The following is a 20,856-nucleotide window of genomic DNA, read 5'->3' on the forward strand; positions in this document are numbered from 1 at the left end:
AATCTATTATTGTGTCTTCATGTATCATAATTTGATAGAAATAAAGTATACATCTAGTTTGCTTTGACAGGCAGTAATTTCAAGTGCATGCAACATAAATATTTAACTATGTTGGGACATTTTAACAGCTGGATTATTTAGTTAAATTCTATTCACCTTGTATCAGATATACATAACAGTTTCAAGCATGTATGTCATGTTTTAATATGGCATTGGAAAATGATATATAAAAGGAATAATATTATGTATATCCTAGAGCAAAAAAGAGAAGGTTAACTATTAGCTTGTATGAGAGACAACATACAAAAGAATGTTGAAAATAGGATGAACATGCTAAGTACCCTGATTGTCAAGATTTTTTTACTTTCTGATCAGAAGCAGATCAATTCCATTATGCAATTTTATAATTTGATGAATATATTTTTCAGATTGAAATTGCTAGCAGATAAAAAAAACAATGAGATGAATATATAAGAAGAAGTATCATCTGCTTTCTAGAGAAGCTAGAATATGGTTACTTCAAGGGCTAACCGTGAAGCACCCTGCCCACTCAGTTTTCCTATGCCTTAGCATTTTCAGTAGCAAGATTACAGGCAGGGGATTGTAACCATTTGAAGTCTTTTCTCTCCAAGGAAGTTGGTTCTAAGAGAGGTATATGATTGAAGGCATGGTGCGAGGAAATGAGGATGTTGAAATCTGTGTTGTCTGATACCATAGTCTTAGTTGCATGGCTAGCTTTTAGGAATTCAACTAACGACTTATGGAAAATTATGATAAATGACCATTTGGCCCCAGCTTCAAGCTTGATGATTGTCGAGCACAAATTTAGCATGCTGTGGTCTTTGCAGAGATGGGACCAAATTCTTATATATGCATTTGAATGAGCAGTGGTAGACAGTAGATGCAGGTAACATGTTGCCATTGATTTTCCCTGTATGATGTAGGCCCTGTATTGATAAAAAGTGCTTTGTAATTAAAATCTACATTATAATAATGTATATATGTTTATCATAATTTAATGTAACATTAGCATTTATAACAGCTATATTAGATTATGATAAGCAATGTATATATACATAATTTTCTAATTATCTGCACAAATAATAATTATATCAGGCATTATTATCCAGAAAAGACATTGAGTGTGAATGTGGGCCTGCATATGTCTGAAGGACAGAAGGAGAGAGGTAGAGAGAAAAAGGCAGGGGGGGTGTGTTTCCAAGAAACAAATGGTGGTCTTCGGTCCATGTCAATCAAAACATGGAGGAGAGACTATATTTGAGTTTGGACCACCGCTCATCACTAACATATTCCCTTTCACTTGGAATTCTCCCTTTCTTAAGTGCTTCTGAAGTCATTTCAGAAGAAGGACATATCTACAAAGGTGGGGCATTGAACTGATCTTTCCATTACATTTCCAACTTCTACAACTTCAATTTACTAGACAAAAAGCAAGAGAAAGAGGAAAAATACAAAAGATATTCTTCTCTCCTTCAATAGACATGGTAAAAATAAGTGTTATTAAATTATCTGCCGACCATGTGACCTAAGCATACTATTAAACTACCTGCCCACCAGCAATAAGCAAGCTCATTGAAGTCTAGCTTGCCGGCATAGCTAGAGACAGATTTTTCATGCATCATGTTAGAAAATGGTTTGTACCGTGACCATAGTTGCATTGTCTTTACATGAGCCATATGCGTTAACTGACATGTGGAACAATATCATCCTTACACTAGTAGGCATGTTTGGATCAAAAGAACAATCTGGAATTCTTTTTTTTTTTTTCTTTTTTTTGAGGAATAGTGTCAAAAAGCTATTGGGTAGCGCTAGATTCTGTGTTTCAATTCTTCTTTTTTCCACACAAATCACTAACCTCTGAAGAGTACTGATTACTCATTAAGGTGTTGACTCTGAGGCTCCCTGGTGCAGTGGTGCTAAACATATTTTGTTGCCAGCTGAAAGTTCTGAAAAACATCACATCATTTCCATAAAATCCAAGCATAAGAAATAGTTTTATGCAGATCAGCAGATGCCTTTAATAAACTTTTCCAGTTTAGAAAACGACACCCAAAAAGAAACCCCATCTTGATCTTTTGCATTTAAACATTATCTCAACAAAATGTGTTGAACGATCGAGTTTGATATTTTTCCTTCATTCTCTTCTCCAACATATTTTGGTGAAGAGGGGGTGTTAAATTGCACAAGACTGACACAAGGAAATGAACACTTTGAGCTCTTTAGCTTCATAAATTCAACATAAAACATTAGCCTAATAACTGCTTCAAAATAGTTTTAGATGAGGACACCATCAAATGATAGCATGATGGTATACCACATAATCATCGTAGCACGCACTGCACTGCACTGCACTGCAACATAGCATCAAGCACTACTCGAAGTTGACAATTTCTCTGCCCATGATACTTTGTAGGCCACAATACTTTTTAGGTAAAACTAATATTCAACTGTTGTCATTCTACATTTAGCAAAAACAATTAATTTAGGCTAGTGGAGTATAGGTTTGAAACAATTCAGAGAACTACTTCATGCATATCCACTTCCCTTCTACTATTGTTTAATCAGATTCTTGGAATTCATTTGCGTTAGAGTTCATTCAAAATTACAAAAAGTAAAGCACTTGAATATAGAAACTTCAAAGAGGAAAACAAATTAATGATCAACAATATTAATACATAAATAAAATCTAGTTTCTTATACAAACTTTGGGTAGAACTCACCGTTAAAAACGGGTTTGCAATGGAACATTTGGGATCATAATCACGTCACCCTAATTACTCATTCAAAAATTCCTATAGCAGCTACAATTAGACCAGGTTGATTTTGCTGTGGTGTGCAATTTTTCTGCAATGTATGAATTAGGATTTCTTACAAACAATTGGAATGCCCTTGAGGGGTTGTGGCCGGGCACCCAATCCCAGTTGTACACCTGTAATTATTGGCATACAAAAACCCCTAGATTAGAGGACATGATGGCAAGATCACTAAATACTAAATACACATATTTGTGCGTTTGCATTGGTAATTAGGTCGCTATAATTGTATAAATTGCTGGGTGGATAATTATATAATTGCCCACTACATAATTATACCCACTGAGGTGGTACTAGCTACATTAATAAAAAAATCAGAATTATAAATAAGAAGTAATGTTAGGTAAAGTAGTTGGTAGTTTCCTGCAATTGGATATTACTCGGTGTGGATGAGCGAGGGAAGATAAAAAAAAAAATTAAAAAATTAAGGATGGCGGAGGCAAAGGAAAAAGATGGAGAAGAGTATGTTGGAGAGTGATGGAAAAAGATTGGTGGGGATCTGGGTGCACCGTATATGCGCACTAAGAAGAAAGCTCAGAAACGCACAGTTTGAAACAGAACAAAATCCCCCAACTCTGTGGGCCCATTTTCGCCATAGCTAGGAACCATCCCCCACCTCAACACTCACCCCATCATTAACATCAAGAATTCTCTCACACTCTTTCTTGCTTTCATCAACCATTGCACCCACACACAATTCTTACCAACAATTGTGAAACAGAGAGCTTCTTAAATTGTTCTTTTTCGTGTGTGTGTGTGTATTTTTTTTTTTTTTTTTTTTTTTTTTGTAGTTTGGGGTATAATTCTTCTTTCTGAAAGAGTGAAATAACTTTGCTTTTGGTGATGGGTGGTTGGTGAAGAAGTGCGTCTTGGGCTGTTTCTGAGTTTGGTGTGATGGGGAATTGCTGGTGTAGGTGGGAACCCTCAGTTTACAGAGTCTCATCCAATGCAAAGTCAGGTTGGTTTTCAAGGAAGTTTTGCTTTTTTACTTGTTCGATTGTTTTCTGCAATTGGGTTTTGTGTTATACATGATTCCAGTGCTGGGTTTTTGTTTTTTTCTCTTTCGTTCACTCAAATTACTTGAGATTAGAGTTCAACTTTGATTTGAGTGATAACGCTGCTTTCCTCTGTTTGCTTTTTGTTCTGTGTCTTTGAATTTCTTGTATGAGTAACGCTTTATGTATATTTTTGCCTTAGCTGATCTATGCTCTCTCTTGAAACCTGGGATTGAGGGTTACATGTTCAAGAGTGTTCTGTTTGCCAAATTATTTAAAAATCTTCTCTTCATGCTCTGTTTTGGCCTTTTTCTTTTCTGTTTGTCTGTTCTTTTTCCTGGTTCTGGAGTTGGTGAATCCGTAGGAAAGCAGCGTTATCCCACTTATAGCATATTTATCCATTAATTGCTGTCCATTAGCAATTAATAGGAGGACTAAAAAGAAAATGAGGATGATACAACTTTTTCACCTCTACTTTTTTCTTTTTTTCCTTCTTTCTGGGCCTTTTTTCACTTCTACTTTATACCACTTATAAAGGTGATTTTTTTTTTTTATTTATTATTTTCCTTTTCTTGTGTGGGAAGTGGATACATCGCACTTTACTTACCAAAGAAAACCGGACGGATCTTACTGTAGCATACCGACTCTTATGTTAGATATTATCTTTATAACGGTAATGAGTTGCAAAATAGCTCAACAGTCAAATTCCCTCCCCCCCTTTTCAGTTTGGAAATTAAATATTTTGTTTTCATATCTACACAAGATCACGTAGAGATCATTAGGTGACTTCATGAGTTCGCATTGTTGAAACTTTTTGGTAGCTAACCAATAAGTTTAGGCTCGAAACTGTACACTCTTTTCGCATTGTTGTCAAAATGGATTTTTTTCCCCCCTCATAACATTCTCTCGTAGAATGTTTTTGTTTCTTCACATCAGGTTTGAATGTCTTTCAGTGTTGGATATTAAAAGCGTTATTTACCTACAAATATTTCACCAAGTTTACTGTTGCAGTGAAGTGAGAACTTTTATTTTCTTTAGATTCTTTCTTCTTCTTTCTGCCTTTGTCACGAAAGTAAAACAGAAATGAATTTTGTACCTCGATATGTGATATAATGCTGTCATCTTGCTTTTTAGAGTCTCCAAAAGACGAGAGCCAATTTGTGAAACCAAGGAACGATGATAGTAAGTTACCATCAAACCCTGAAGAAGTAGAAGACCTACGACGTGATTCAGCTGCAAATCCATTGATTGCATTCACCTTCAATGAGCTAAAGGTAATCACTGGAAATTTTAGGCCAGACGGAGTGTTGGGCGGAGGAGGATTTGGAAGGGTTTATAAAGGGTTTATTTCTGAGGATCTAAAAGAGGGGCTTCCTCCCCTACCTGTAGCTGTTAAGGTTCATGATGGTGATGACAGTTATCAAGGCCACAGAGAATGGCTGGTAATCTTTACGTTCTTTATAGTTCCACTCTTTAAAACTTATGGTGCTATTTGTATCTTCTATGGAACCTTAAAAACTTATATCAGATTGATTAAGTGCTTTAATTTGTGGGTTTCTAGGCAGAAGTCATATTTTTGGGGCAGCTTTCTCATCCAAATTTGGTAAAATTGATTGGATATTGCTGTGAAGATGAACAACGGGTACTAATATATGAGTATATGGCTCGGGGTAGTGTGGAGAACAATCTTTTTTCAAGTAAGCATTTCCTGTTGCTTCTCACTTCCCTTTTCATTCGCTTTTCCTTCTCAATGTTGTTTTCTGAAAGATTAGTTTTGGGGCAGTCACATTGTAGGATTCTGGTAACCATCTTAAGATGTTGGTTTAACATGTGTTAGGGATGCATCTTTATGTAAAGCAGTTAAAGGAAACAGTAACTTGATAAAAAAGATGCGCCTACAATGATGTCTAGCAGCCTTAAATCAGATTTTATTTGAAGGAGAGGAGGTGCTAAAATTTAAGTGAAATTTGGTCAAAACTCTCTTAATTTTTGCACGATTTCAATTTATTCATTGTGTTTCTACAACCGACAATTCACTCCTTAGGTTTATTGCATTTTCCAATTCACTCATTTCGTCGAAAGCTGCTTACTTGGCAATAATCCTGGCAATTTAATGAGTTTCTATCTATGCATAGTTTGAGGTGATCCCTAGAAATAACGGCCCCTAGTGACTGCTGAAAAGGTATTTTAAAGGCCTAAGCCTGATTTCTCTTGTAGTCTTATGTACCAGAAGGGAGAAAAACTGAAAGTGGGAGGTTATTTTAAGAAAAAAAAAACCCATTAGTTCTTAAATTGTTTTTAGATATAACTATCTAGTTTCAAGATTTGTGTGTGGATGTGGAAAGCCTATTGTTTAATTTTCTCTAAGGTGTTTTGAAGGACTAAGTCTAATTTATATTCAGTATTAGATGCAAAAAATTAGTATGGGAGCTTTTATCAGACAATGTATATAATTTCCAAACTCTTTTTTAGCAAGTTAAAATTTCCGAATTTGTTATTGTTTGTCGGAGGCTTGGGCAGGACAACTCTTTTAGTTTTCTATTATGACAATTGAACATAATTCCTCTTTTTGTTGCAGGAGTATTGCTGCCTATGCCGTGGTCCATTAGAATGAAAATTGCATTTGGTGCTGCAAAAGGACTTGCATTTCTCCATGAAGCTGAGAAACCTGTCATCTATCGTGATTTTAAGACGTCTAATATTCTGTTGGACTCGGTTAGTATATGAAGTGGATATTAGTTTCCTTAACAGATAAAATCAAGTAATTTATTCAGATTCCTGTCTTTTTGTATCAGAAAAAAGATACAGAAAAAGACACCATTCAATTTGTTGAATGAAGCCTTGTATATGGATGGTAATGAGAGAAATCTAGTTTTCTATAAGAAATTCATTAAGGATGAAATCACTGAGGGAATATTTAGCAAGTTCTATATCCAGAAAATAAGTTATAACAGAGTAAAAAGTAAAACTCCTAAATAAACAATGTTTTTCCTAGATATTTAATAAGTCAGCATAGCTTGGATGAGGAATATTTATCATGTTATAGTCAAATCACCAGCTTTAACTCAAAACTGTGGATTTTATATGCATGCTTCACAAACAGGACTTCAATGCAAAGCTCTCTGACTTTGGCCTTGCAAAAGATGGACCAGTGGGAGACAAGTCTCATGTTTCTACTCGCATAATGGGAACATACGGGTATGCTGCTCCGGAGTATATTATGACAGGTAAAGTATTTTACTGACCGGAGTTCCCTATCTCCGTTACGTTAGATCATCACGTATCTCAAAAGTTTAAGTTGAAAGGAAGACAGAATTTGAATTTAGGACCTCGGTTTTGTTAGAACTTACATCATAAGCATCTTTTCTTCTGCGCAGGCCATCTAACTCCTAGAAGTGATGTTTACAGCTATGGTGTTGTTCTTCTTGAACTTCTTACAGGAAGAAAATCGTTAGACAAGTCGCGATCAGCCCGAGAGCAGAACCTGACAGATTGGGCTCTCCCGTTGCTTAAGGAGAAGAAAAAATTGCTGAATATCATTGATCCAAGGCTGGAAGGAGAATATCCTGTTAAAGGAGTTCACAAGGCTGCCATGCTGGCCTATCATTGCTTAAACAGGAATCCAAAGGCAAGGCCTTTAATGCGAGATATAGTGGACTCCTTGGAACCTCTACAGGCCCCTACTGAGGATGTTTCAACTGAAAAAACTACCCTAACTGTAATTAGCGAGGTTCCGGATGCAGAGTCAAAAGGAAAAGAAGATGCATAGAGTAGCTGACATGGTCCTGGGTTTTCTTATGTGTTAAGCTTCTTCTCCAGTTTAAAGGGAGAGTTTTTGCATTAGGTAGCTTTTTTCTTTTTCTTCTTCTTTTTAATGCTTTGTATTCTTTTTCTTTGTTCCTCTGGCTAAAACATGTTTGTCATAGTTGCTTGGAATTTTATCATTTTAACTGTAGGTAAATATCAATCTAAACATGTGTGTATGATTGTATAGTATCAGCTTGCAACAGGATTTTCTGGCGGTAGCCCCTTATAATTTTGAGGCCAAAAGCAGTCTTTTTTTTTTTTTTTTTTTTTTTTTTTTCTTTTTTTGTGAATATATTTAATGATTAATTATATTATATTTATTTTAATTTTTAAATTGTATTGCCCAACATTAATTACTGCTAAAGATAAACACCAGAAAATGCTAACCATTTTTATGTTATAATTCTCAAAAAGTTAAAATTTGAGCTCTTTGAAATCACTTATAAAATATAATTTCACGTAATAAAAAACTAATTAATATAAGATTTAGCGGTGTTTTTTTCTCACGAACTGCCCAACGAATATATATATATATATATATATATATATACACATGAAACTTAACTTTTTTGGATGTGACAAACAACCTCATTTTTCTCAAATTTTATTATTGAATCATGGCATCCTCTTATGATAAGATAAGGTTACTCCCATTGGTTTAATTTTCTCTATTTCTTTCCTCTTTTGGTGGGTCTTGCAAATAAGGCCTTGTTTGGTAAAACTTTGTGTAGAACATGATAGTGAATTGTTAATTTTGAAGTCAGTAAAAAGTGATAGATACGATATACAGTAAAAAGAATTTGCATAGAAAGTGAAAAAAAAATAATTGTATTATAGTTGATTTTTTTATTTAAATACTAATAAAAAATTATTAATGTGATATAAAAAGTAAAAATAGTTAGAATGTTTTGATATCGATTGTTATTGAAAAGTGAAAAAAAATTTTATGGTTTGCCAAACAAAGCCAAAAGCAAAGGAAAATTATGGTTTGATTTGACACTCTTGGGTTGAAGATTCTTCATGCTGGAATCCATGAGGAAGTAGAGAAATCCTAGTTGGAAACCATATTGGGGGAGGTTATCATTTTAATCATATCATTCAGTTTTTTTTTTTCCTTATATATATATTATTATTATTATTATTATTTTACAAGTTTTCTGCATTTTATAAAGTGTTGCATAAAGAAATCACAAAACATGAGATGTGATGGCTAAACATTGTCCCACCACTCTCTTCAAAATAAGATTCAACAGTTTCCTTGGGCAAGGGGACATCAGCATACTTAGATCGTTATGAAAATGATAAATTTAATTATTTAAGTAATTTATTTATGTTTATATTTTTTCTTTTTGGTGCGATTTCAAATATTTCTTTAACAAATAAGGTTTAATATTTGAAATATTTAATTAAAATAGAGGATAGCTTATAGAGTTAATGTTCAAACCTATAATTTTGTATTTTGATATCATGATAATCACCACTTATTCAAAAATTTAACTTAAAAAAAAATTATTTAATTAATTCATTAACAAAACTAGGTGGACCACAAAAAAAATGGTACTCGAAATTTGGTCATGGTCACACAGCGTTATCCACTTCACATGCTGTAAAGAAGTACTTCTCATAGGTGGATGATTGACTCGTTTTGGATGATTTCTTGTTTGTCCCAAGGTGAAAAACAAAAACAAAAACCCCTTAAGTCTAGGACTTGTAGCCCTAGCCCCCCCCCCCCTACTTTAATTATTCATACTAGCACTATATATATATATATATATATATAAACTGAATTATCACATAATTTATATATATAAACTGAATTATCACATAATTTATTCTCTAGAAAAGATCATCAGTTCCTCAGTTTCGATGTCCCTAGGCAGTAGGCACTCTAAAGAATACAATTGTTTGCGATGTTCAATAATAAAAAAGAAAAAAGAAAATCTTTTATTATTTCTTAATTTGTCATTCATATTATTTTAGAGCTAGCCAACACCCTTACCTAAACTTTACCCTATATAATATTCTTAATCTTTCTTAATTAGAGCAAAATATCGACGAGTTGAGTCAAACATATGTAGTCCTTCATTTGCCATAACTTTATATTTTGGCAAATTCTTTTTTATTGGATATTGATAAAGTTTATTAAGCTTTATTCTTTTACAAAAGTCACTTAAAAAATGAAAATGTTTGCTTAAGGCTTATAAAGCCCACAACTCAAGTATACATTTCAACATCGGGAGGAAAATGTCCAACATTGTCCAAGCCCTTGAAGCTCTGATACCATGATAAAGTCTATTGAGCTTTACTCTTTCACAAAAGGCACCTTGAAGGAAGAGATTTGTTAAAGGCTTAATGTAGGGCTCTTAATAGACATATGGTCAAATCAACACATCCAAGAAATGCTGAAAAGTGGTAATTACTGACAGAGGTTTCAAAATCAGAACTACGATACTTGCAGGCTATTCTATGGTTTGATTTGGCAAAGAAAGAACTATTAGAAATCGATGATATGCTTAAGCTCGATAACAATAATAAATTTAATTCAAAATATAAACGAATAATGCCTCTTTGTGTCCGGAAGGCGTGGGTTATGAGTCTTCTATAGAACGAGAGAAAACAAAGTTATTTAGACCAAGTCGGCTAGAGTTTTCCGATATAAAACTGTCTTCAAACGTAGTTGTAAATGGAGCTCTTTGAAACTCCTTTTGATTCTCCATTTATTCAGCATGCGGGCATAGAATCTCGTTAATTTGAACCAACCTAGTCTTGATCAAATGTGATCTTAAATTTGTTGGTTCTTCACTCTTTTAGCTCAAAATATATATTGACTCAACCCTAAATATAAAATTTACTCCCAAAGAGCATTTGCCAATACTAAAAATTTAATAAATAATTTTTGATTAGGAAAAAAAAAGGTAAAAAATTGTAAATGCGTGAACCCTTGGAAAAGCTTAATATTGTAATATGCCAAAATAGTACGTATATACGAGGTGACGTTTCTAGGCGACGTCACTTTACACCTCGGTTCTCCACCATTTAATTTTCTCTTCCATCGCCAGCAGGATCTGAATGTGAATAATTATGTGAACCATGGTGTTACAAAGCTTCCATGACACTCCTACAGAAGAGCGACACGTGGTACAATGGGAACGAGCCAACTTGGATGGAATCCGAGGCCCGGTTTCATTGGTTGAATTCCCGTTAGAGTGAGGGAAACCCGAAACTTCATTCCCCGTATGGTCATAGAAATCTCATGAAAACGGCTCCTACTTATAAAAAATAGAAAATGAATTTTCCCATACGTGTTTGTTTCCATGGAAAAACGCCTAATGCCAGACAAGATAATATTATTATAAAAGACAGAACAGTAGTTTCCTCTCTCTCTCTCTCGTACTTTTTTTCCACAGAGTTGAATATACTTTTGAGCTCTTTCTGGGTAGTGAGAGCACAGCTGCCATGAGTAGTGAAGCTTCGCAAAGCAGACAAGTCTCCATGTATGCCTCCTTCCTCCTCTTTGCAAAGCTTTTTCAGTCCTCCTCGAAGTTACGAGGAAAATAAAAAGAAAGTATTGCTAAAGACTCAGTTATTTTCAAGCAGCTTCCTTTTATTTTCCTGATATCTTCTCGGAGATTTCCTTAAATTCATAGATTCGTATTTCTGGCCTTTAAATACCGTCTAAGTTGTATTATTATATAGATCGAACACATGTTTTTTTTCTTTGATCATAAAATTTTTGTCGCAGGCAGTGCCTTTTGTTCTTATTTAGTTGCTTAATTAATTCTAAGTCTATATATATATATATATATGTATATGCATGTAAATATGTACTACAAGCATGAAGGTACTCTGAATTAAATGCACTTGCGATGCTAGTTTGTTGGTCTTTTTTTGTCCATGGATCTAGATTTTGCACCTTGTTTTACTGCTTTTCCGCACTTGATCTACTTTGTCTACGTTTCCATGCTTGGATCTAAGTATGATCTGTACGTTCAGAATAAGTATACACTTTTGCAAGGTTTTCTAGTTTTAAACTCAGATCCGCCGCCTCTACATGCTCGATCCTCTCGCACCCACACGACATATATATATTATCAAGGTGCACTTCGGCCTCAAACTACTGATATCATGATTATCTGCATTTGATCTATCTTTAGCATGTCATATATATATATATATGAAGCCATATATCCTTTCTCATCAGCTTTATCATCCAGTGTTTGATGTTGAGATTGAGTCTTCTCACCGTGGGGCTTATAATATATCCCTCAAGCGTTTTAATTTGTTGAGTAGAACTTGTGGTTGATTCAAAAACTAGGTTATAATGCTTACCTAGTTTTTGAACAATATTATTAAACCAAATATATAGCTGAACATGGAATATATATATATATATATATACACAATACAAGGTAAGAGATGGGTTTGGTCATGATTTTATGTATGCAACTAACTGTAGGCCGGTCATAGGGCTAGAGAATAGGTATAGTTTATTTAATCCCTTTTGATGTCCTTCCGATTAGGGAAATTGAGGAGGGAGATAGAGAAGAGCAAGATATGGATGGAAAAGGCAACAGATTGGTCTTGCCAGAAGATGGCTATGAATGGAGAAAATATGGCGAAAAGTTCATAAAAAATATTGGGAAATTCAGGTACGTACGTAGCTAGCTGGAGGATCGATCTTTTAATTTCTATATATGAATATATATGATCATCTTATATTTTTCGAATAAATGCTAATGCATCATGTATATATGGAAATTAACGAGTTGATCGAATTTATGTATATGCTGATCAATGATCATCAGAAGTTACTTCAAGTGCCAAAGGAGCAATTGTAGTGTGAAGAAGAGAGCTGAGTGGTCGGCCTCGGAGCCCGGTTCTGTTCGAGTAGTGTATGAGGGGGTGCACACCCATGGCTTACCGGCATCAGAATCTGCCTCCTCCGGCCACTCAGGGACTTCATCTTCGACTGCCAACCAATATGACTTGTTGACACAAGTTCTCGGAGATCGATCCATTAACTAGTACTACTTCTCTTTAAGGCATCTTTTTCCCCTTGGAGAAAGCCTTGCCAGACTGCCAGTTAAGAACAATGAAGGTATATATATATATATATATATATATATATATATATATATATATATATATATATATATTCAGTCAGTTTGTACATATTTGTGATTTATCGAAAAAAGGATTTAACATTATTAATTACTTAGTGTCGTTAATTAATTAAGTAAAATATTTAACTGAAATGAATTAAATTGTACTTAGATTTTAATCCCAAAACTTTGGCTCTCGGTCCATATTAAATTATCACTAATTATCCCAAAAATTTAATTGATAAAAATTAGTAAATTGAATTGTTTAATTTATATTCTAATACATACATTGATGTCCTGTTATTCAATATATTTTGGTAATCATGTTATTCAATACGGATGATCAAGTAAACCCACTCTTTTTGTAACAAACTCGCTTAATACTTGGACCATCCATATGAAATTAAAGGAAATGAAATGTCCAATTATTGAATAACAGGAGGCAAGCTGATCATTTTTATTGACATGTCCAGAGTCAAATTTTGAGGCCTAATGCGATAATTTTGATTAAGATATATTTTATATTTTTAGATGTAACCTTAAAAGGAGAGGCTTTAACCGTTGTTGTACGGTGTTTAAACATTATGGTTTCTTGAGGAGGGTAAATTGAATAAACATCTGTGTTATCTTCTTTAACCCATTTTTCCTTAGAGATGATTTTTACTATGTTTTTCGCAAGGTAAAATTCATCAACAAAATCGACATAGATAATTTCTGTTTCGACTTGATTTATGTGTTCTTTCCAATGACTCAAGAATTCTTTCTTTTGCTCAAGGTTGAACTTTTCGCTGTAAATCTTTCTTCTTTCAAGATTTGCTTTAGACTCAATATCTTCATTAAATCTTTTATAATTTATCTTAAAAAACTTAGTTAGGGTGCTTAATTGGGGGTCAATGGCTGTTTCAATTATTAAATCAGATTCCGTAGGGAAAATATTTCCTCATTGAGACTCTTCTTCTAGTTGGCTATCAGCCGTGTAACAAGGACGACTTACTTGAGAACTTGTTTGTACTCCTTTTAACTTAAGGTTTCTTAAGTCTTTTTTCAAATCTAGATCTCTTCGTTTTAGTCATTCCGTTGTGGTTGAACCGACAAACGAATGTCTGGCTGGGGTATTATCTTTGGTTAGTCTAGATGAGCTAGATCGCATGATTTCTTCTATATGAATATATGGCTTAGGTTTGTTACCAAAGTCTATTTTAACAGTACCGTCTAGATACTGCTTGATATAATATAATCTAGATTATGGCTTATATTACCTGGGTGACTTTCATTAGTTAAGGACCATTCTTGGGGTAATCTAACGTCAGTCCACTTAATGATGTGGGGAGGGAACACGAATGTTCGCATTACCCTGGTTACTTTGAATCAACAGAGTTTGATTCTTAGGACTTCTGGAGATAGCCTGAAAGTTCATGTTGGTTCCAGTGTACTTGTAATAGATTCTGTAGATCAAAGCTAAAAGCTGAACACCTTCTAAGATTTTATATCCTGAAGTCTTGATATTCAAAGTTAAAGCTTTTAACACATAAGAATCACTTAAACTTACGGTGAAGTCTGGGTAATAGTTGAAATGGATCCGACCATTATACAAACTTATATATATATAATTTGTTTTCTCCTTAAAATTCATTACATTCTTCTCATTTTGCTACTTAAGTTTTTGTTTGCTGGCATTATTGTTATAGAATCTAGATCTCTCAAACGCGTAAAAATAAATGGTCAAAATACAAAATTATCACATATAGAACCTATAAGCTACCGAGTGTCGAAACTTCTATACGAGAAGAGGCAAAATGCACTCACAATTTTCAGAGGCTAATATTTAGGGTCTTCTAGATTAAATGGCCTACCTACTTCTTATTTATTTATTTATTATTATTTTTTTTATTTTTTAAGAGGAAAATGGCCTACCTACTTACTAAGCGGACCCTCGTCACATCATAATATATTTTTAAATAAAAAACGAAAAAGCACTCATAAAATACATTAACAAACATGTAAGTTTTCTTTTAAATTGGGTTGAAGAACTTTTTCCAAATCAATATATTAAACTAACATGTGTTAAAAAACATGTAAAAATTACATGCATTTTTTAAATAAAATATGTATTTTTGACGTGTAGATGTTATTTAAGAGATTGTTATACAATTTAATAACATGGTAGTAAAAATAAACCATTGAATCCGTACTTATAAAAATGAAAAATTAATTGACTTATTTTTATTGACGTATCATCCCAATAATATGACACTTTTTATAAAAATATACTAAATAACATTTTTTTTTTTCTTTTTAATCCCAGGAAAGATTATCGTTTTGACAGCCAAGACGTTGTGAATCCCATAAATCTATCCGGACAAAAATTTAGGTGAACATTTGTACGTTTCTTTATTGATCTAATACATAAAAAAGAAAAAGAAAAAGAAGGTGTACTTAGATTAATTCCACGTGTCCGTTTTGAGCGGTGGATTAGTTCATGGCGTGGAAAGTGGAAACACAAGCGACGATTACCCAAAATTCAATTATTGACGTTCATGAATCATGGGTTTCAATTCAAGGCGTGGGGCGGTTTCTTTGAAGTTAAAGCCGAGCTGTACGATAATGACGTCACATTCAGCTCATGAGCCCCCCTTCCCTTTCTTCTACGCCTGGCGGCTGGCGCTGCTGTTCCCCATGCTGTTTATTGGACATCCACAATTTCTACATCATTTAAAGATATGTGGGTGACATACATGCACGTAGATTTTACTATTTATAAGTCTAACCAATATGGCTTGTCTTAAAAAAAAAAAGAAAAAAAAAGAGAAGCCCATTACACAATAAGATTGTACACAAATTGTGTACAATCACTCATATTAAGGAGATATATGTTGGGCCTTGACAAAGCAAAAGAGAAATCAATCCCACTTGTTTACTTTGGGCTACACAATGGAATACACTGGGCTTCGCTGATTCTACGAGGCCCATTGAAATTACAGAGGTCTGGCCCTGCGCTGAAGAAACAGCTGGGGAACGGGCCCCACTCCGTGCTGCAAAGAAACAGCGTGGCTTTTTTTTTTTTTTTTTTTTTTACTGACGTGGAATTTCTAAAAAGGTTCTAGAGGGTTCCGAAGTACGACAAATAGAACGGCACATATTGAGATCAACGGCCTAGATTCACTCGAAGCTTCAGGATCCTTTTATATAGTAAGGGACTGTTTTGCCCTTTTATATCATCACACTTTGGGTTCAGGAAGGTGAAAGCGAGTCTCGATAAGCCTCTAAGTATTATTATACCTACTGCAACAACTGCTACGTAGTCTCCGAGTCCCTCTTATCCAAAAACCCCTCCCTAAACCCTAATACTCGCCGTCGCCGTTTCCCGGTAAGCATTTCAGATTCCCTTTACACCCTATCAACCAACAACCCTCGTTGTTCTTGTTGGTGTTGCTTTTTTGTTGAGATACATAGATGTTCCGTTATTGCTTTTGGTGTGTGCTTTGGTTTTTGTTTGGCTTCTTGTGGATAACATTTTGGTTCAAAATCTCTTTCAATTGTTCTTTGAGTGGAAAAAAAGATGTGGGTTTCTGTTGGATTAAGAGTTTAGTGGGAAGAAGGTGATCGTCTCCAGGAATTATGCGGGCACGGTTCAGTTTCTCGTGGCATTTATTTCTGTACTGTGTGCTGAAATGAGATTGAATTTCCTTGAGTTATTGTGGGGATTGAGTGGTTTTGCCTGTAAATATCCGACCCTTCATTTTTTGAGATAATTAAACGTGATGGCTACTAGTTTCTTAATCTCTTCTTGTGTTTATGAATCCTTGCTATTTCTGTCTGTCGAAAATGCTTCATTTTCTTAATAAAGATTGAGAATTTCATGTATATGTATGACTATTTTTAATGGTGAATTAAGTGGAAACGTTCGGCTATGCCATCGATGAGTACTTGTATTGGAAATTTTGGTGCTTTTTTGTTGTTTGAAATTCTGGGAGAATCGTACTCTATTTTTCTATTTTTCCCCTGTGAAATTTGTTAGAGCCCCAGCGTATATTTGTTCTGATGTGGAAAAAACTCAATCTTTTATGTAAGATCGAGCTAATGACTGCTGAAATTACTTGTTCGAACTATTTGATGTTACAAAGTTGTAGAATAATGAAATTATGTATGCATCCTGTTGCTAACCTTCCAAAATATTCGGATCTCTCGAACGATTTGTCGCACTGCTCCCTTTGCTCTCTTGATTAATTTATATGTTTGAGATTACTAAATAGTGGTCACTGTTTTCAGCTTTTTGAGGAGTCGATGGCATCAACTTTTACAGCCATGTCTTCAGTTGGCTCCTTGGCTACTCCTAGCTGCCGTGTTATGGATATGAAATTTGCTCCTTCGGACAAGTTGTCATCTTCTGCTTCCATTTCTTCGTGCTCATTTGTTAGGAGGCAGAGTGTGATGTCACGAAGAAATCGCTCTCCCAGGATTTGTGCCATGGCAAAGGAACTGCATTTCAACAAGGACGGCTCGGCTATTAGGAAACTGCAAGTGAGTCTCTAGCCAAGACACTGTTGGGTGTTGATTTAATGGGGAGAAGTTTCTACTTTGTGTTTTTTTTTTTTTTTTTTTTTATCCTTTCATAGTTTGTATAACCTATTTCTCGTTTTGTTTCAGATTGGTGTGAACAAGCTTGCGGATCTTGTTGGGGTTACTCTTGGTCCAAAGGGCAGGAATGTTGTTCTGGAAAGCAAGTATGGCTCCCCAAAAATTGTTAATGATGGTGTTACTGTGGCAAAAGAGGTATTCCATCTATAATCTATTCGTTGTTTTATAGTGCCAAGGTTGTCCGTTGAACTTCAAAAAGCCATATTCTTTTACTGTTGAAACATTTAGGTCTTAGATTTCAATTACTGTTGAATCTAAGGATCAACTGAATTAGATATGTCTAACGAAATTATGTTAAGAATATTTTTATATGTTATGCTATTCATCTTTTTACATTTTCTCCCTTGTATCTTATTCTTTTTCTACCGATCATTTATACTTCTAATATCAGCTAGTGTGAGATACTGATGGATTTTGGTTTGTCCCTCTAAGGTCGAGTTGGAGGACCCAGTTGAGAACATCGGTGCTAAGTTAGTGAGACAAGCAGCTGCAAAGACCAATGACTTGGCTGGTGATGGAACTACAACGTCTGTTGTTCTTGCACAAGGTCTTATTACTGAGGGTGTCAAGGTTCGTGTTTTGATTCATACCACTGCATTGATGGAAATCTTTTAACTCTCTTCACTTTGACTGCAAAAGTTTTTTCTTTTATTTTTTCATCACCTCATGAATGATTTTAATTTTTCAGGTGGTAGCAGCTGGTGCGAACCCTGTTTTAATTACTCGAGGAATTGAGAAGACCGCAAAAGCTCTAGTGTCTGAGCTTAAGAAAATGTCAAAAGAGGTAATGTTTGTCAAACTCTTTTTTCTGGTTTCAAGTGTTTCTATCGTTGTACCATCTCAGCTTAGTTTTCTTCTTTCTTGGTCCAATCAATTTTTTAATAATTTATAACGGCAATGGACTGCAGGTTGAAGACGGTGAGCTGGCTGATGTTGCAGCAGTTAGTGCTGGAAACAACTATGAAGTTGGAAATATGATAGCTGAAGCCATGAGTAAGGTGGGTCGTAAGGGTGTGGTGACTCTAGAAGAAGGGAAAAGTGCTGAGAATAGCCTTTATGTTGTCGAAGGAATGCAATTTGACCGTGGTTACATCTCACCTTACTTTGTCACCGACAGTGAGAAAATGGCAGTTGAATTTGAAAATTGCCAGGTGATTGTTTACCTGCTATTTCTTTTAACCTGCAGTAATATATGTTAGTTGCTGATTCGCCTTACGCTTTTTAATAAATTATTACTTACAAAAAAAAATGTCAGCGTTGCTAATTGATGCAATTGTTTTTTATTGCAGTTGCTTCTTGTTGATAAGAAAGTAACAAATGCAAGGGATCTTGTCAACATTCTGGAGGATGCTATTAGAGGTGGATACCCAGTTTTGATAATTGCAGAAGACATTGAACAAGAAGCTCTCGCAACTCTGGTTGTGAACAAGCTTAGAGGAGCTCTGAAGATTGCTGCGCTCAAAGCCCCTGGTTTTGGAGAGCGCAAGAGCCAATACCTTGATGACATTGCCATTCTCACTGGAGGTCAGTTGTTCACATCATGTTCTCTTTTGGCTTAATCTTTCTCTGGTCTCTTCTTTGCTGGTTGCGTTGTATTGATTTTCAAGTGTTTTGGTGCACTCTTCTGCACTAGTGTTGTTGCATGTTGTTGAGGGATTTCTTCTTCTGGCTTGTAGGAACTGTAATCAGAGATGAGGTGGGGCTTACCTTAGACAAAGTTGGCAAGGAGGTACTCGGTCATGCTTCTAAGGTGGTGCTTACCAAGGATACTACTACGATTGTTGGTGATGGAAGCACACAGGAAGCAGTAAACAAGAGAGTTGCACAGATTAGAAATCTAATTGAGGTATACATATCTCATCCTGTGTCTGACCCACTCGTGCATACACAAATAGTGAGTGCTTGGTTCATTTTGATCATTTTGAGGCTAATGAAAATGGTATGCTCATGCAGGCTGCTGAGCAGGACTATGAGAAGGAAAAATTAAATGAAAGGATTGCGAAATTGTCAGGTGGTGTTGCTGTGATACAGGTAAATTACCAATTACTGGTTGTAAAAGTGATTTGTAATTGTAAATAAAAATCTTGTGCCTGATCAATTTCCTTTGAACACAAGGTTGGTGCACAAACTGAGACAGAGCTCAAAGAAAAGAAACTGAGAGTCGAAGATGCTCTCAATGCAACAAAGGTAATTTATATACCGATTAAAATATACCAGTACAAATAGGCTCAATGTCATAGGTAAGTCCTTATTATGTTTTCTGCTACAAGCAAAGCAGCATCAAAGTTTACAATTTGAATGATTTTCAGGCTGCTGTTGAGGAAGGTATTGTAGTTGGTGGTGGATGCACCTTGCTGAGACTTGCATCAAAGGTGGATGCCATCAAGGACACCCTTGACAATGATGAAGAAAAGGTAAGCTATTTGCTGAAGTTTCAAGTCTTGGGATTTGGAAAATTGTGGAAGTCTCATATAGAAGTGGAAGTCTTAAATTGGGCTTAAGCTATTTGGATTAATTGCAGGTTGGGGCAGATATTGTCAAAAGAGCTTTGAGTTACCCTTTGAAATTGATTGCCAAGAATGCTGGTGTTAATGGAAGTGTGGTTAGCGAGAAGGTATATCATCCTTCTTGTCATTGTGGTATGTGTTCGAGTCGCTTTTACATTGAACTGTAACGTACTGACCTTAGAAGTTTTGTTTTTCTTCAGGTGCTTTCCAGTGACAACTATAAATATGGATATAATGCAGCAACTGGAAAATATGAAGATTTAATGGCTGCTGGAATAATTGATCCAACTAAGGTGAGTGACCGCATTGAACTTTACAAGAAAAACACAGGATAAATTTTATTGCGAGTGCAACCATCTGATAATGCTGGTAATGGTGTTGAGGTGTGTAACTAGAGTTGTGGAATTTTTTGTTGTCGTTGTTGTTGTTTCAGGTGGTGAGGTGTTGCATTGAGCATGCAGCCTCGGTGGCAAAAACATTCTTGATGTCAGATTGTGTAGTTGTTGAAATCAAGGAGCCTGAATCAGTGCCTGCTGGGAACCCCATGGACAATTCAGGTCTGTAGTTGCTGATTTGAAACTCTTTTAACTCTTGCCATTGAAATTCATTCATGCCTTCTGATTCTTTCTTTCTTGGTTGCATCAGGATACGGCTACTAAGATGGGTTGGCGAGAAAGGTGGAACCTTTGTGGTGGCCAAAGAGATGTTAGGTTGATAGAGGCGGCCTTTTTTTTTTTTTTTTTTTTTCTTTTTGTAAAATTATTTATGTGCCAGTAAAACATAAAATAAAAAGATTCCGGTGAGGCTAGCTCGCCGGAGGGCGGCATATTTTCGAGGCTTTAAAGGGTAAATGCCATTACATGTTCAACGTTGGGTCTATATATCCGAATGCTCTTGGTGATTTTCCTATAAGCCACTGTTTTGTGTTGGAACACGCATTGCCTACATGTATGATTGTTGTGACCCTCTCATA

At 35.2% G+C, this 20,856-nt stretch overlaps 3 protein-coding genes across 5 annotated transcripts; all 3 read left to right on the forward strand.

Annotated features, from left to right (window-relative positions):
• Positions 1–3,267: 3,267 nt before the first annotated feature.
• LOC133877354 (probable serine/threonine-protein kinase PBL16) lies at positions 3,268–7,822 on the forward strand. Of its 2 annotated transcripts, none has more exons than XM_062315622.1 (6): positions 3,268–3,792; positions 4,964–5,271; positions 5,391–5,526; positions 6,408–6,544; positions 6,933–7,056; positions 7,270–7,822. In XM_062315622.1, the coding sequence occupies exons 1-6, from the start codon at positions 3,729–3,731 to the stop codon at positions 7,596–7,598; spliced, it is 1,098 nt and encodes a 365-aa protein (XP_062171606.1). In that variant the 5' UTR covers positions 3,268–3,728; the 3' UTR covers positions 7,599–7,822. The 2 variants fall into 2 exon arrangements, with proteins under 2 accessions (XP_062171606.1, XP_062171604.1); XM_062315620.1 differs by having other exon boundaries at positions 3,271–3,792; positions 7,207–7,822.
• A 3,137-nt stretch (positions 7,823–10,959) lies between these two features.
• Positions 10,960–12,760, forward strand: LOC133877355 (probable WRKY transcription factor 20). Of its 2 annotated transcripts, XM_062315623.1 has the most exons (4): positions 10,960–11,130; positions 11,661–11,732; positions 12,157–12,285; positions 12,442–12,760. In XM_062315623.1, exons 1-4 carry the CDS (start codon positions 11,093–11,095, stop codon positions 12,659–12,661), a joined length of 459 nt encoding a protein of 152 aa, XP_062171607.1. In that variant the 5' UTR covers positions 10,960–11,092; the 3' UTR covers positions 12,662–12,760. The 2 variants fall into 2 exon arrangements, with proteins under 2 accessions (XP_062171607.1, XP_062171608.1); XM_062315624.1 differs by lacking the exon at positions 11,661–11,732 and having other exon boundaries at positions 10,968–11,130.
• Positions 12,761–15,948: 3,188 nt separating this feature from the next.
• Positions 15,949–20,817, forward strand: LOC133877871 (ruBisCO large subunit-binding protein subunit beta, chloroplastic). The gene is made up of 15 exons (XM_062316318.1): positions 15,949–16,105; positions 17,008–17,259; positions 17,386–17,511; positions 17,809–17,946; positions 18,065–18,160; positions 18,285–18,527; positions 18,666–18,900; positions 19,053–19,222; positions 19,330–19,407; positions 19,492–19,563; positions 19,686–19,790; positions 19,898–19,990; positions 20,084–20,176; positions 20,317–20,440; positions 20,529–20,817. Exons 2-15 carry the CDS (start codon positions 17,023–17,025, stop codon positions 20,540–20,542), a joined length of 1,824 nt encoding a protein of 607 aa, XP_062172302.1. The 5' UTR covers positions 15,949–16,105; positions 17,008–17,022; the 3' UTR covers positions 20,543–20,817.
• Positions 20,818–20,856: the final 39 nt, after the last annotated feature.

This window comes from Alnus glutinosa, chromosome 9, assembly GCF_958979055.1.
Source record: "Alnus glutinosa chromosome 9, dhAlnGlut1.1, whole genome shotgun sequence".
NCBI classification, from domain to species: domain Eukaryota; kingdom Viridiplantae; phylum Streptophyta; class Magnoliopsida; order Fagales; family Betulaceae; genus Alnus; species Alnus glutinosa.

What these genes read in the sequence shown, in the direction of transcription:
- LOC133877354 (XM_062315620.1), top strand. Translation starts at nt 3,729, where the DNA reads ATGGGGAATTGCTGGTGTAGGTGGGAACCCTCAGTTTACAGAGTCTCA. An exon ending in GGAGAACAATCTTTTTTCAA is followed by an intron (nt 5,527 to 6,407) that starts GTAAGCATTTCC and finishes TTTTTGTTGCAG; the next exon opens with GAGTATTGCTGCCTATGCCG. An exon ending in TCCGGAGTATATTATGACAG is followed by an intron (nt 7,057 to 7,206) that starts GTAAAGTATTTT and finishes TCTTCTGCGCAG; the next exon opens with GCCATCTAACTCCTAGAAGT.
- LOC133877355 (XM_062315623.1), top strand. Translation starts at nt 11,093, where the DNA reads ATGAGTAGTGAAGCTTCGCAAAGCAGACAAGTCTCCAT. An exon ending in GACATATATATATTATCAAG is followed by an intron (nt 11,733 to 12,156) that starts GTGCACTTCGGC and finishes CCTTCCGATTAG; the next exon opens with GGAAATTGAGGAGGGAGATA. An exon ending in AAAAATATTGGGAAATTCAG is followed by an intron (nt 12,286 to 12,441) that starts GTACGTACGTAG and finishes AATGATCATCAG; the next exon opens with AAGTTACTTCAAGTGCCAAA.
- LOC133877871 (XM_062316318.1), top strand. Translation starts at nt 17,023, where the DNA reads ATGGCATCAACTTTTACAGCCATGTCTTCAGTTGGCTCCTTGGCTACT. An exon ending in AGATTAGAAATCTAATTGAG is followed by an intron (nt 19,223 to 19,329) that starts GTATACATATCT and finishes ATGCTCATGCAG; the next exon opens with GCTGCTGAGCAGGACTATGA. An exon ending in ATGCTCTCAATGCAACAAAG is followed by an intron (nt 19,564 to 19,685) that starts GTAATTTATATA and finishes AATGATTTTCAG; the next exon opens with GCTGCTGTTGAGGAAGGTAT.